The 15160-nt window shown below is 47.4% G+C and overlaps 1 protein-coding gene across 1 annotated transcript in view; it reads left to right on the forward strand.

Annotated features, from left to right (window-relative positions):
- The first annotated feature begins 3707 nt into the window (after positions 1-3707).
- RNPEPL1 (arginyl aminopeptidase like 1) overlaps positions 3708-15160 on the forward strand; it is a 34145-nt gene continuing 22692 nt past the window's right edge. Inside the window, exon 1 of the mRNA XM_067466099.1 lies at positions 3708-5538. Coding sequence (XP_067322200.1) covers positions 3757-5538 — 1782 coding nt within the window. The 5' untranslated portion in view covers positions 3708-3756. The remainder of the gene's footprint in view (positions 5539-15160) is intronic.

Genomic DNA, 15160 nt, shown 5'->3' on the forward strand with positions numbered 1-15160 from the left:
AGTAGCACAACAAGCGTTTAAAACCTACGTCTGGGCCAAATGTAAAATTAAAATTTAAAAAATAATGCTGGGCATGATCAAGGTAGGATATAACTGGGATGGAAATTTTCGGAGGGGATAGGGCATGCAAATCAATCAATCCTAAATGAATAATAAAGTGCATTTTGAGGGCATATTGCTGAGAAATTCATTATTCTGGAAAGGCACACTGGAACAACCACGTTTTCAGGCTCCTCCTAAAAATTGCCAGAGTTGGAGCATCCCGGATGTCCTTGGGAAGCGAGATCCAGAGTCGAGGGGCCACCACCGAGAAGGCCCTCTCCCTCGTCCCCACCAATCGTGCCAGCGATAAGAGGTGGGAGCGTGAGCAGGGCCTCTCCAGATGATCGAAGAGATCGTGTGGGTTCGTACACAGAGATGCGGTCACGTAGGTAGGCAGGTCCCAAACCATTCAGGGCTTTGTAGGTAAGAACTTGCATCTTGAGTTGGGACTGGAAAATGAACGACAGCCAGTGGAGCTCCTTAAACAGGTGGGTTGACCGCTCCCTGTAAGGAGCACCAGTTAACAATGATAGTATAGGGCCGAACTTCCCACACAGAACCCTCATGACTAACAGATAATACAGGAAGGGATTGGTGGGAATTGACCTTGAGTTTTGTAGTTGTAGTTCACCTACATCCAGGGAGCACTGTGGACTCAAACAATGATGGATTTGGACCAGACTTGGCATGAATACTCAATATGTCCAAATGTGAACTACAACTCCAAAACTCAAGGTCAATTCCCACCAATCCCTTCCTGTATTTTCTGTTAGTCATGAGGGTTCTGTGTGGGAAGTTCGGCCCAATACTATCATTGGTGGGGTTCAGAATGCTCTTTGATTGTAGGTGAACTATAAAGCCCAGTTGTAGTTCACCTACATCCAGAGAGCACTCTGGACTCAAACAATGATGGATTTGGACCAGACTTGGCATGAATACTCAATATGTCCAAATGTGAACACTGGTGGAGTTTGGGGAAGATAGACTGTGACATTTGGGAGTTGGAGTTACTGGGCTTTATAGTTCACCTACACTCAAAGAGCATCTGAACACCACCAACGATAAAATTGAACAAAACACATGACTAACAAAAAATACTGGAAGGGTTTGGTGGGCATTGACCTTGAGTTTTGGAGTTATAGTTCATCTACATCCAGAGACCACTATGGACTTAAACAATGATGGATCTGGACCAGACATGAAACAAATACTCAATATGCCCAAATGGAGTTTGTGGAAAATAGACCTTGACATTTGGGAGTTGTAGTTGCTGAGCTTTATAGTTCACCTATAATCAAAGAGCATTCTGAACTCTACCAACAATGGAATTGAACCAAACTTGGCACATAGAACTCCCATGACTAACAGAAAATACTGGAGGGGTTTGGTGGGCATTGCCCTTGAGTTTGGGAGTTGTAGTTTATCTACATCCAGGGAGCACTGTGGACTCAAACAATGATGGATCTGGACCAAACTTGACACAAATAATATGTCCAAATGTGAACACTGGTAGAGTTTGGGGAAAATAGACCCTGGTTTTAAGTTGATAAGGTTTAAGGAAGGTTGAGCCTTACCTTAGGCGATCCCTCGCTTTCCGAGGATGATTGTCTTCCAATATTCTTGTGGGTTTGTAGGTGGCTGTGGAGCCCTATTCTTGCTCTGCATCTTCTCCCACAGTGAGGGCATTGGTTTCCAGGTGGAAGGCGGTCCCGGTCGGGGTTGGCTTGACGCGCCTTCCTCTTGGCACGTTTCTCTTTTTCACCCTCCACTCGTGCCTCCTCAAATTCACTCATGCCTCCTCAAATTCTGCAAATTCTGCTGGTCACAGCTGACCTCCAGCTGGAGCGGTCAAGGGCCAGGGCTTCCCAGTTCTCAGTGTCTATGCCAGAGTTTTAAAGGTTGGCTTTGAGGCCATCTTTAAATCTCTTTTCCTGCCCACCGACATTCCGTTTTCCGTTCTTGAGTTCGGAGTAGAGCAACTGCTTTGGGAGACGGTGGTCGGGCATCCGGACAACATGGCCGGTCCAGTGGAGTTGGTGGCGGAGGACCATCGCTTCAATACTGGTGGTCTTTCCTTCTTCCAGCACGCTGACGTTTGTCTGCTTGTCTTCCCAAGAGATTTGCAGGATTTTCCTGAGGCAGCGCTGATGGAATCGTTCCAGGAGTTGCTTGTGATGTCTGTAGACAGTCCACGTCTCACAGGCATAGAGCAGGGTTGGGAGGACAATAGCTTTATAAACAAGCACCTTGTTATCCCTACGGATGTCCCGGTCCTCAAACACTCTCTGCTTCATTCGGAAAAATGCTGCGCTCGCAGAGCTCAGGCGGTGCAGTATTTCGGTGTCGATGTTGACTTTGGTGGAGAGGTGGCTGCCAAGGTAGCGGAAATGGTCCACATTTTCTAATGTTACACCATTAAGCTGTATCTCTGTCATTGGAGAGGGGATGGCTGGTGTCTGCTGGAACAGCACCTTGGTTTTTCAATGTTCAATGACAGGCCAAGCTTCTCATATGCTTTTGCGAAGGTGTTGAGAGCGGCTTGTAGATCTTCTTCTGAATGCGCACAGACGACGTTGTCATCAGCATACTAGAGTTCTATAAGAGATGTTGTTGTGACCTTGGTTTTGGCTTTCAGTCTGCTGAGGTTGAATAGCTTGCCAACTCTCTGATAGATGATTTCCACTCCGGTGGGAAGCTTCCCATCAACAAGGTGAAGTATCATAGCAATGAAGACGGAGAATAGAGTTGGGGCAATAACACATCCCTGTTTGACACCGGATTCCACTTTAAATGGGTCACTTTGGGAGCCACTGCTGTCCAAGACTGTTGCCATCATATCATCATGGAGGAGCCGCAGGATGTTCACAAATTTGCTTGGGCACCCAATTTTGTGGAGGATGTGTCGAATGCCTTTGCAAGGTCGATGAACGCCATGTACAGAGGTTGGTTTTGTTCCCTGCATTTTTCTTGGAGCTGTCGTGCAGTGAAGATCATGTCCACGGTTCCTCTGGAGGGGCGGAAGCCGTTCTGGGATTCTGGGAGGGTGTCTTCTGAGAGGGGCAGAAGGCGGTTTGCAAGGATTCTTGCGAGGATTTTCCCAGCAGAGGTTAGAAGGGAGATACCTCGATAGTTTCCGCAGTCTGTTCTTTCCCCTTATTTGAAGAGGGTGATGATGGTGGCATCCTTGAAGTCTGCTGGGATTTTCTCGGTCACCCACACTTTTTCTATGAGCTGGTGGAGTTGGTGTGTCAGCTCAGGTCCTCCCTCTTTAAAGATTTCAGCAGGGATCCCGTCTGGTCCACTGGCTTTGTTATTCTTCTGTTGGCTGATGGCATTGCTGACTTATTACCATTTTCAATTATCAAGAAGAAGAGGAGAAGTAAGGGAAGTTGAGAAACACTGTCTTAAATTAGGGCTTGTTCTGGGCGCCCCCTGGTGGCGGCGGGGAGACTCCGCCTCGCGTTGCGCCGCCCTTGGCTTCTCTCTGGCGCCCCCTGCCGCCCAAGCGCCCGCTCACTCCGCCCAGAAGAGCAGTGGCGGCGGCGGCGTCGGCTGCGTTGCTGCTGCTGGCGGTGCTGCCTGCGCTTCCGCGGCGGGGTGGGGTTGGCCAAGCCGAGCCTCTTCCCCTTCCTCCTCCTCCTCCTCCTCCCTCCTCGCCTCCCTCCATGGATTTCACTTAGCTCCAGCCCTCCCTCCCCTCCTCCCTCCCTCGGCATGGCCGGCCCCACGGAGCCCCCTCGCGACGTGGCCTCGGCGTCCAGCTCCTCGCTCTTCCGCCTCCGCCACCTCCGCCTCGGGCTGGACCTCCGCCCTGAAGCCCGGGCTTTGGCCGGATGCTTGGTCCTGGAGCTCTGCGCCAGGGAGAACGACGAGGAAGAAGAGGAAGAGGAAGAGGAAGAAGAGGAGGAAGAGAAGAGGAAGCAGCAGCTCTGGACGCTCGTGCTGGACACTCACCCCGCCTTGAGGGTGGCCTCGGTGGGCTTCAGGCCTTCTCCCCTGGGGGAGAAGCGATGCGGGTTCGTCTTCCACTCCGCAGGGACCCCCAAGGCCCAGCCCGGCTCCTCCTCGCCCCCTTCTTCTTCCTCCCCAAGGCGGGGGGGCTCCAGGGGGGAACCCAATCCCCATGCGCTCTCGGCCTCAGGACCCTCAGCTGACCCCTCCAGACCCCTGTTAACCCTTCAAGACCCTGCCTCAAACCCTGACCCCTCAAGGCCACCATTGACCCGTCAAGACCCCTCTTCGAACCCATACCCCTCAAGACCCCTGTTGACCTCTCAAGACTCTTCCTCAAGCCCTGATCCCTCAAGACCACCATTGACCCCTCAAGACCCCTCTTCGAACCCATACCTCTCAAGACCCCTGTTGACCCCTCAAGACTCTTCCTCAAGCCCTGATCCCTCAAGACCACCATGGATTCGTCAAGACCCCTCGTTGAGTATATACCCTTCAAGACCCCTGTTGACCCCTCAAGACCCTTCCTCAAGCCCAGACCCCTCAAGACCCTTGTTGACCCTTCAAGACCCCTCTTCGAACCCATACCTCTCAAGACCCCTGTTGACCCCTCAAGACTCTTCCTCAAGCCCTGATCCCTCAAGACCACCATTGACTCCTCAAGACCCCTCGTTGAGTCTATACCCCTCAAGACCCTTGTTGACCCCTGATCCCTCAAGACCACAATTGACACCTCAAGACCCCTCTTTGAACCCATACCCCTCAAGACCCCTGTTGACCCCTGATCCCTCAAGACCACCATTGACTCCTCAAGACCCCTCGTTGAGTCTATACTCTTCAAGACCCCTGTTGACCCCTCAAGATGCTTCCTCAAGCCCTGACCCATCAAGACCCCCGTTGATCCCTCAAAACCTCTCATCAAGCCCATACCCCTCAAGATCCTTGTTGAACCCTCAAGACCCCTCATCAAGCTCATACCCCTCAAGACTCCTATTGACCCCTCAAGATTCCTCGTCGAGCCCTGATCACTCAAGAGCCCCGTTGACCTCCCGAAAGGTTCATGCTCAACACCCCTCTCCGACCCTTTCTTCTGCCCACTCTGATAGTCCCTCGTTGGACTCCCGATTGGCCCACGACCACCGCAAGGCTGTGGTGGATCCTCATTCCTCTTCTGGTCAGGCTTGCCCCTTGGGACCCTCAGATGCCCACCACACTGCCTTGGCCTCCTCCTCCGCTCACCCCGGGTGCCCCTCGGGACCCTCGCAGCAGCACCAGCAGGGACTTCACGGTGACGACCCCGCCGTCGACCTCAAGGCCTTCCCGTTCTCGGACTGCTCCCTCTTCCCCGAGGTGCCCCCTCCGCCAGTGCCCACCTTCCTGGAACCACCAGCGCTGTCTTCCTCTCTGCCTCCTCGCCCGCTCTTCTTCAGGGTGGACCCCTTCACCGACTACGGCTCGGCGCTCACCATCTCGTTGCCTTCTTCGCTGGAGCCACACCAGCCCTTCCAGGTCATCATACGCTACACCACCATCGATGCACCAGCTGTAAGTTGACTTGTTGAGTTGAGTGTTTACATCAGTGGTTCTCAACCTTTGGGCCTCCAGGTTAGGACTTCAACTCCCAGAAATCCCAGCTAACTTACCAGCTGTTAGGAACTGTGGGAGCTGAAGTCCAAAACACCTGGAGGCCCAAAGGTTGGGAACCTGTGGGCCTCCACATACAGGAGTTGTTTATCTTGTCATAAGTGAGTAGAGCAGTGGTTCTCAACCTGTGGGTCCCCAGATGTTTTGGCCTTCAACTCCCAGAAATCCTAACAGCTGGTAAACTGGCTGGGATTTCTGGAAGTTGTAGGCCAAAACACCTGGGGACACACAGGTTGAGAACCCCTGGAGTAGAGGGTACAGTTAAAATGCATTTAAAAACACAAACAAGGCATTATGCTCAATGCTCTTTGACCAGAAGCTGGTCTCTTGGAATGCCTCTGGTGTTGCTGCAAGAAGGTCCTCCATTGTGCATGTGGCAGGGCTCAGGTTGCATTGCGGTAGGTGGTCTGCAGTTTGCTCTTCTCCACACTCGCATGTTGTGGACTCCACTTCGTAGCCCCATTTCTTAAGGTTGGCTCTGCATCTCGTGGTGCCAAAGTGCAGTCTGGTCAGTGCCATCCAGGTCTCCCAATCTTCTGTGTGCCCAGAAGGGAGTTTCTCATCCAGCCTCATCCACTGATTGAGGTTCTGGGTTTTAGACTGCCACTTTTGGACTTTTGCTTGCTGAGGTGTTTTTGTGAGTAACTCTCTCGACCTTAGAACGCTGTTTCTTGATTTAAGGTGTTGGCATGCTGGCTGATATCCGAAGAGAGGGTGGGCCAGTTTTTGGTCAACTTTAGATTTGGTGTGGTTATTTGGGGTGCTGATTCAGAAAACTGCATTGGATAGACCACATCAGCTCTAGTTTCTGATGCGTAACATATGCCATCCAGTAGTCACCATCAGCTCGCCCACAGAAAACCATATTTAATGATATAGAACTGGTGTGGTAGTAGTAATCTTTCATGGGTAGTCAGCCTCTCCCCTCCCGACAGCCCAGTTGCCTCGGCACTATAAAAGGGTTTCACGAGACCAATTGCTCTAGTTGCCGCATGGCTTTGTGGCAACGGTGTAGGAATGGTGAGGCCATGGACCATATTTTTGTTATTGAGGACCACTGGTGGTCCACGGACCACAGGTTGGGAATCACTGACATACAGGCATGGGCCAACTTTTGTCCTCCAGGAGTTTCGACTTCAAACTTCAACAATTCCCAATAGACAGTAAGGTTGCTGAGTATAATCTCTAGACCAGGCATGGGTCAACTTGGGTCCTCTTTCCAGATATTTTAGACTTCCAACTCCCACAGTTCCTAACAGCCAGTAAGGCTGTTGAGTATGGTGTCTACATACATGCATGGGCAAACTTCGGCTCTCCTTTCAAGTTTTTGGACTTCAACTCCCAGAGTTCCTAACAACCAGTAAGGTTGTTGAGTATAGTGTTTACATACATGCATGGATCAACTTTGGCTCTTCCTTCAGATGTTTTGGACTTTCAACTCCCACAATTCCTAACAGCCAATAAGGCTGTTGAGTAGAGTATCTAGACCAGGCATGGGCCAACTTGGGCCCTCCCTCCAGATATTTTGGACTTCCAACTCCCACAATTCCTAAAAGTCAGTAAGTCTGTTGAGTAGAGTATCTAGACCTGGCATGGGCCAACTTGGACCTCCTTCCAGGAGTTTTGGACTTCCAGCTCCCACAATTCCTAACTGCCAGTAAGGCTGTTAAGTATGGTGTCTATATACGTGCATGGGCCAACTTGGACCTCCTTCCAGGAGTTTTGGACTTCCAGCTCCCACAGTTCCCAACAGCCAGTAAGGTCATTGGGTATGGTGTCTACATACATGCATGGGCCAACTTTGGCTCTCCCTCCAGATGTTTTGGACCTTCAGCTCCCACAATTCCCAACAACCAGTAAGATCATTGAGTATGGTGTCTACATACATGCATGGGTCAACTTTGGCTCTTCCTCCAGGTATTTTGGACTTCAACTCTCTCAGTTCCCAACAGCCAGTAAGGTCATTGAGTATAGTGTTTACATACATGCATGGGTCAACTTTGGCTCTCCCTCCAGGTATTTTGGATTTCAACTCCCACAATTCCCAACAGCCAGTAAGGTCATTGAGTATAGTGTCTACATACATCCATGGGCCAACTTTGGCTCTCCCTCCAGGTGTTTTGGACTTCAACTCCCACAGTTCCCAACAGCGAGTAAGGTCATTGAGTATGGTGTTTACATACATGCATGGGTCAACTTTGGCTCTCCCTCCAGGTGTTTTGGACTTCAACTCCCACAATTCCTAACAGCCAATAAGGCTGTTGAGTAGTGTGTCTAGACCATGCATGGGCCAACTTGGGCCCTCCCTCCAGATATTTTGGACTTCCAACTCCCACAATTCCTAAAAGTCAGTAAGTCTGTTGAGTAGAGTGTCTAGACCAGGCATGGGCCAACTTGGACCTCCTTCCAGGAGTTTTGGACTTCCAGCTCCCACAATTCCTAACAACCAGTAAGGCTGTTGAGTAGAGTGTCTAGACCAGGGCCAACTAGGGCTTCCCCTCCAGGTGTTTTGGACTTCCAACTCCCAATTCCTTAGAGACAATAAGGCCATTAAGTATGGTGTCTACATAGATATATGGGCCAACTTTGGCTCTCCCTCCAGGTGTTTAGTATTTCAACTCCCGAAGTTCCTAACAGCCAGTAAGGGTGTTGAGTATGGTGTCTACATACATGCATGGGTGAACTTCAGCTCTTTCTCCAGGTTTTTGGACTTCTAACTCCCACAGTTTCCAACAGCCAATAAGGTCGTTAAGTATAGATAGTGTTTACATACATGCATGGGTCAACTTTGGCTCTCCCTCCAGGTTTTTTGGACTTCAACTCCCCCAATTCCTAACATTTGGTAAGACAGTTGAGTCTAGTATCTAGACCAGGCATGGGCGAACTTCGTCCCTCCCTCCACCTGGAGAGAGGACTCAAGTTGGCCCGTGCCTCCTCTATGGTCATAATTATAGTGTTTGTGAGTTTGCCACAATAGTGTCAGTAATACCTACGACCCGTCATGTTTCCAGTATGGCCTGATTTCCAGATGGGCCTTGGATAAACAGAAGTCTTCTTGTTCCGCAAAGGAATTATTCAGTTTTGGTTCAGTTTGGTGCCTGGAGCTGTTTTCTTCAAACGGAATAACAGATGAGGAAGTTATCCCATCCTTAAAGCCTCTTCCTCAACCCAAGGAAGACTGTGTATTCTATTGAAATAAACATTACTTGTAAGTGTTATAATATGTTTTTGATGGCCATGGTGGTGGCAGCCATGCTAATACTGCTGGTAGTGGTGGTGGTGGTGGTGATGATGTTGATGTGTCATCTGAGTGGAGTTTTATTATGATTATATTGATTTATACCCTTCTTTATCTCTCCTGCAGGAGACTCAAAGCAACTTGTATTGCTTTAGAGCAGTGTTTCTCAACCTTCCTAATGCCTCGACCCCTTACTACAGTTCCTCATGTTGTGGTGACCCCCAACCATAACATTATTTTCATTGCTACTTCATAATTTTGCTACTGTTATGAATCGTAATGTAAACATCTGATATGCAGGATGTATTTTCATTCACTGGACCACATTTGGCACAAATACCCAATATGCCCAAATCCGAATACTGGGGGGTGATTTTGTCGTTTGGGAATTGTTGTCGCAGGGATTTATAGTTAACCTACAATCAAAAGAAATATTTAATTTGCAGGATGCATTCCATTCACTGGACCAAAAAAATACTGGAAGGGTTTGGTGGGCATTGACCTTGAGTTTTGGAGTTGTAGTTCACCTATATCCAGAGAGCACTGTGGACTCAAACAATGAAAAATTTGGACCAAACTTGACTCGAATACTCGATATGCCCAAATGTGAACACTGGTGGAGTTTGGAGAAAATAAGACCTTGACATTTGGGAATTGTAGTTGCTGGGATTCCTGGGACTTTTGGTCGTTTCTGTTGTTCATCCCTGTGTGTTTCTTGGACACACAGCACATCACATTTCTTATCCTGGCACAGTTCATACAGCAGTTGTTCTTTGGCAGCTGACATGCCTTCAATGTTGATTGAAATTATTGTCATGGTTGGTCCTGAAAAGGTCATTTGGTTGTTTTGCTTGCTTGCATGCTTGCATGCTGCAAGTCGCTTCTGGTTGCTTCTGGAGTGAGAGAATCAGCCGTCTACGAAGACGTTGCCCAGGGGACGGCGGGATGTTTTGCAATCCTGCGAGGATGCTTCTCTCATGTCTCATGTCATGGCACCACGAGATGCAGAGCCAATCTTAAGAAATGGGGCTACAAAGTGGAATCCACAACATGCGAGTGTGGAGAAGAGCAAACTACAGACCACCTGCTGCAATGCAACCTGAGCCCTGCTACATACACAATGGAGGACCTTCTTGCGGCAACACCAGAGGCACTCCAAGTGGCCAGATACTGGTCAAAGGACATTTAATCAACTACCAAGCTTGCAAACTTTGGGTTTTGTCTGTTTGTTTGTTTGTTTTGTTCTGTTAGAAATGTAATACAATGGTCTGGTTGCCCCTGACACGATAAATAAATAAGTTGCTGGGGTTTATAGTTCACCTACAATCAAAGAGCATTCTGAACGTGGAGTTCAGAATTGAACCAAAACGTGGCACACAGAACTCACACGACCAACAGAAAATACTGGAAGGGTCTGTTGGGCATTGACCTTGAGTTTGGGAGTTGGGCATGTTTGGCCCAATTCTATCGTTGGTGGAGTTCAGAATGCTCTGTGATTGTAGGTGAACTATAAATCCCAGAAACTACAACTCCCAAATGTCAAGGTCTTATTTTCTCCAAACTCCACCAGTGTTCACATTTGGGCATATTGAGTATTCGAATCAAGTTTAGTTCAAATTCATCATTGTTTGAGTCCACAGTGGTCTCTGGATGTAGGTGAACTGCAACTCCAAAACTCAAGGTCAGTGCCCACCAAACCCTTCTAGTATTTCTTTTGTTGGTCATGGGAGTTCTGTGTGCCATGTTTGGGTCAATTCCATCATTGGTAGAGTTTAGAGTGCTCTTTGAACATAGGTTAACTATAAATCCCAAACGACAAAATCACCCCCCAGTATTCGGATTTGGGCATATTGGGTATTTGTGCCAAATGTGGTCCAGAGAATGAAAATACATCCTGCATATCAGATGTTTACATTTCGATTCATAACAGTAGCAAAATTATGAAATAGCAACAAAAATAATGTTATGGTTGGGGGTCACCACAACATGAGGAACTGTAGTAAGGGGTCGCGGCATTAGGAAAGTTGAGAAGCACTGCTATACATAATGCAATATCTTGGAGATGGGACCAAGTTTAAACAGGAAATTCATTTGTGTTTCATATACACACATAACCTGAAAGTAATTTTAAACACAATAAAAATAGCTGCTTTGTGAGAGAGAAAAAGCAGGATATAAGCAGGACTACTATTACTGGGTTGCTGTGAGTTTTCCTTCCCAGGTGATCTTCAGAGCTCGGGATGCTCGTCTGTTCTTGAGATGAAAGGCACATGTCTGTGGACAATTTCAACAGAAAGGAAGAAACCATGAAAATGAACAAAATCTGGCTACCAGTATTAAAAAACTCAAAAATTACATCAGCACAACAACAGAGAGTAAACAATCGGGCACATCAAATCACTCTCAACAAAAAATTCCCCCAGGCACTAACAAGCCATTACATGCTAATCAAGGTGGTCAGTTAAAACATTCACACCTAGCTCCAGCAGACAAGAGTCCTTTGTCCCACCCTGGTCATTCCACAGATATATAAACTCATTTTCCTACTTCCAACAGACCTCACTACCTCTGAGGATGCTTGCCATAGATGCAGGCGAAACGTCAGGAGAAAATGCCTCTAGAACAGTGTTTCTCAATCTAGGGGTCGGGACCCCTGGAGGGGTCGCAAGGGGGTGTCTGAGGGGTCACCAAAGACCACCAGAAAACACAGTTTTTCTGTTGGTCATGGAGGTTCTGTGTGGGAAGTTTGGCCCAATTCAATCGTTGGTAGGGTTCAGAATGCTCTTTCATTGTAGGTGAACTATAAATCCCAGCAACTACAACTCCCAAATGTCAAGATTCTATTTTCCCCAAACTCCACTAGTGTTTACATTTGGGCATATTGAGAATTTGTGCCAAGTTTGATCCAGATCCATCATTGTTTGAGTCCACAGTGCTCTCTGGATGTAGGTGAACTACAACTCCCAAAACTCAAGGTCAATGCCCACCAAACCCTTCCAGTATTTTCTGTTGGTCATGGGAGTTCTGTGTGCCAAGTTTGATTCAATTCTATCATTGGTGGAGTTCAGAATGCTCTTTGAACTAGGTGAACTATAAATCCCAGCAACTACAACTCCCACAAGATAAAATCAATACCTTTCCGCAATCCCACCAGTATTCAAATTTGGGTGTATTGGGTATTTGTGCCAAATTTGGTCCAGTGAATGAAAATACATCCTGCATATCAAATATTTACATTACTATTCATAACAGTAGCAAAATGGCAGTTATGCAGTAGCAACGAAACTAATGTTATGGTTGGGGGTCACCATAACATGAGGAAGCGTATTAAGGGGTCATGGCATTAGGAAGGTTGAGAACCACTGCTCTAGAACATGGCCATATAGCCCGGAAAACCTACAACAATACTACCTAGTTTTTATTGCAAAGTTTGTAATTGTGCTCTGAAAAAAGATACCTAGTAGGATATTGAAAACAGGAAGCATTTGAATGAAAATCAGGTTTGCCCGCTTCTGTTTGATGTGAGTGTTTCTTCCGGCTGCAAAAGGGTTTCCACAATTAATATTGAAAATTAAAGGTGTTGTTGTTGTGTGCCTTCAAGGAGTTTGTGATTTATGGCCACCCCGAGGTGTTCTTTTAGCAAGATTTGTTTGGAGCTGAGAAAATAGACAGATTCCCTCGTAGTTGGCGGAATGTGATTTCGCTCATCATTTTCGCTTGTTTGTGCTCACTCAACAAAGATTTGAAAGTGTTATTGCGGGTTTACTTTTTGAAACAACAACAACTCCAGCTTGATTTTCCAAATGACTAACTTGGAATGGAACCTTTTTTTTTTTTTGTCTTTGCTGATGTGTTCTTTTCTCGACAAGAGGACAAACCACGCTTGTCCGTCAGGTTATAAAAAGCGGTGGTGGAATGCCCTTTTCTCTCTGCTCTGCCTTTGGAAAGCTGCCCTTGGCCAGGACAGCTGGAGACCTCTGTGCCATTTCGCTCGAGCTGTTGACTCGGCTCTGGATTAATTCCCTTCTGTTTCTGGACTCCTCCCTGCTGTTCTTCCAAATGACTCAGGCAAACATTGGGTGCCGGTTTCGTTTCGTTGCATGCTGTTTTTGCAACAGAGTCAGGATTCCTGGGAGGGCATAAAGAGCCTTTACAGACAAACTCAACTGTATGGCAACTTAGCTGACACTGCTGAATTCAGAAGGTTGAATATGGAAAAACTGTATGTCACAGCATGGTGTGGTACAGTGTTTTCTCAACCTTCCTAATGACATGACCCCTTAATACAGTTCCTCATGTTGTCGTGACCCTCAACCATAACATTATTTTCATTACTACTTCCCTACGAAAATTGTGTTTTGCACTTTACACAGTGGTGTGCATTGAAAATTGGGTAGTGCAGTGTTAGAATGCATGTTGTTTAACATCTGTATGCGACCACTTGCTCAGCTGGTTCGAGGTTTTCGGCCTGAGTGTTATCAGTACACCAATGACACTCAGCTTGTGCTGAAGATGGAAAGCCGACCGGACTCTGTACCCGATTGTTTCCATCAGTGCCTCGAGGCCGTGCCTGGATGGCTGCGTGCCAGCAGGTTGAGGGTGAATCCTGCAAAGATGGAGATCCTATGGCTGGGTTGACCGGGCAGTACGCCCGTCATCATTGGTCAAGAGTCTGGGAGTCCTTTTGGACCCTCTGCTGACGATGGAGGCCCAGGTCTCCGCCGTGAGCAGAACCGCCTTTTTCCATCTGCGGCACCCTAGACAGCTGGCCCCCTCCCTGTCCAGGGACGACCTAGCTACGGTGATCCAGGCCACGGTCATCTCAAGACTGGACTACTGTAACGCCCTCTACATTGGCCTTCCTCTGTTGGTGATCGGAAGCTCAAGTTGGTGCAGCTGCTCGGCTTCTTGCGGGAATTCCGATGAGATGCCACATAACACCAATCTTACTGCAGCTGCATTGGTTACCAATTGAGCACCGGATCACTTTCAAAGTGATGGTACTCACCTTTAAGGCCTTGCATGGTCTGGGGCCGATGTACCTGAGGGACCGCCTCACCCCCTACCAACCCCAGAGATCCCTCCGTTCTGAGGACCAAGATCTATTGGAAGTCCCCAGTGTCAAGACCTTGTGTCTAACCACAACCAGGTGCAGAGCCTTCACAGCAGTGGCACCATCACTCTGGAATACTCTGCCACCTGAAGTCCGTGCCTTGCGGGACTTACCAGCTTTCCGCAGGGCATGTAAGACATACCTGTTTCGACAGGCTTTTAATGTTTGATAGTGTTGTTTTTAAATTGTTTTAAATTGCTTTTAAATTTTGTTAGATTTTAGCCATTCTTGTAAGCTGCTCCGAGCCCCAGGGGAGTGGCGGCATATAAGTCCAAATAATTAATAAATAAATAAATAAATAAATAAATAAATAAAATGAACAAGGCTGCGTATTTTAACTGCCACACATCTCTGTGTTTATTTACACTTTGTCCCTCGAAGCAAGATCTGGGCCACAATGTCCCAGTGTTACTCAGTGTAGCCTCCCATCTGATTCTGTGTTCTTGGCTCATTGATGACAGGGCTTGTTTGTTTTAGGCTACACTGGGTGTCCAATCCATTAGGGCACACAGCTGTTTCTTTAGAAATACTTTGTTGTTAAGTGGGGAAATTAAGACTGTTCTAGGAGATTAGGCTCAAAAGCAGCCTAACAGTGCGGATGCCTAGAGGTGCTTCCTGATGGAAGACGCATAATTCTGTTCTCCAAAGATGCTTCTCAGATGTTGGGTCTTTTTTGCTTAACTGTGTGTTTGTTTGTGTGTGTGTGTAAAGGGAAAGGACAGAGGAGATGGTAAGAAGACAAGGGACATTTGCAAGGATGTTGTCTGGAATACCCATAATTTTCCATAATGGAAGCTGGGTAATTGGGTAAGAAAAGGGTCCAAAGTTGATAATAACAACAACAACAACAATAAAATAAAAAAAATTGGGGAATCGGGGCGGCTTACATGAAGCCAAGTCCAACAGTATCTATATAAACAAAAATGTAATGTTCGTTTGTGGGATTAACAGAACTCAAAAACCACTGGACGAATTGACACCAAATTTGGACACAAGACACCTATCAGGCCAATGTATGTCCTTCACTCAAAAAAAATTGATTTTGTCATTTGGGAGTTGTAGTTGCTGGGATTTATAGTTCACCTACAATCAAAGAACATCTTGAACTCCACCAATGATGGAATTGAACCAATCTTGGGACACAGAGTTTGGTGGGCATTGACATTGAGTTT

This window comes from Anolis sagrei, chromosome 3 (assembly GCF_037176765.1).
Source record: "Anolis sagrei isolate rAnoSag1 chromosome 3, rAnoSag1.mat, whole genome shotgun sequence".
Classification (NCBI taxonomy): Eukaryota; Metazoa; Chordata; class Lepidosauria; order Squamata; family Dactyloidae; genus Anolis; species Anolis sagrei.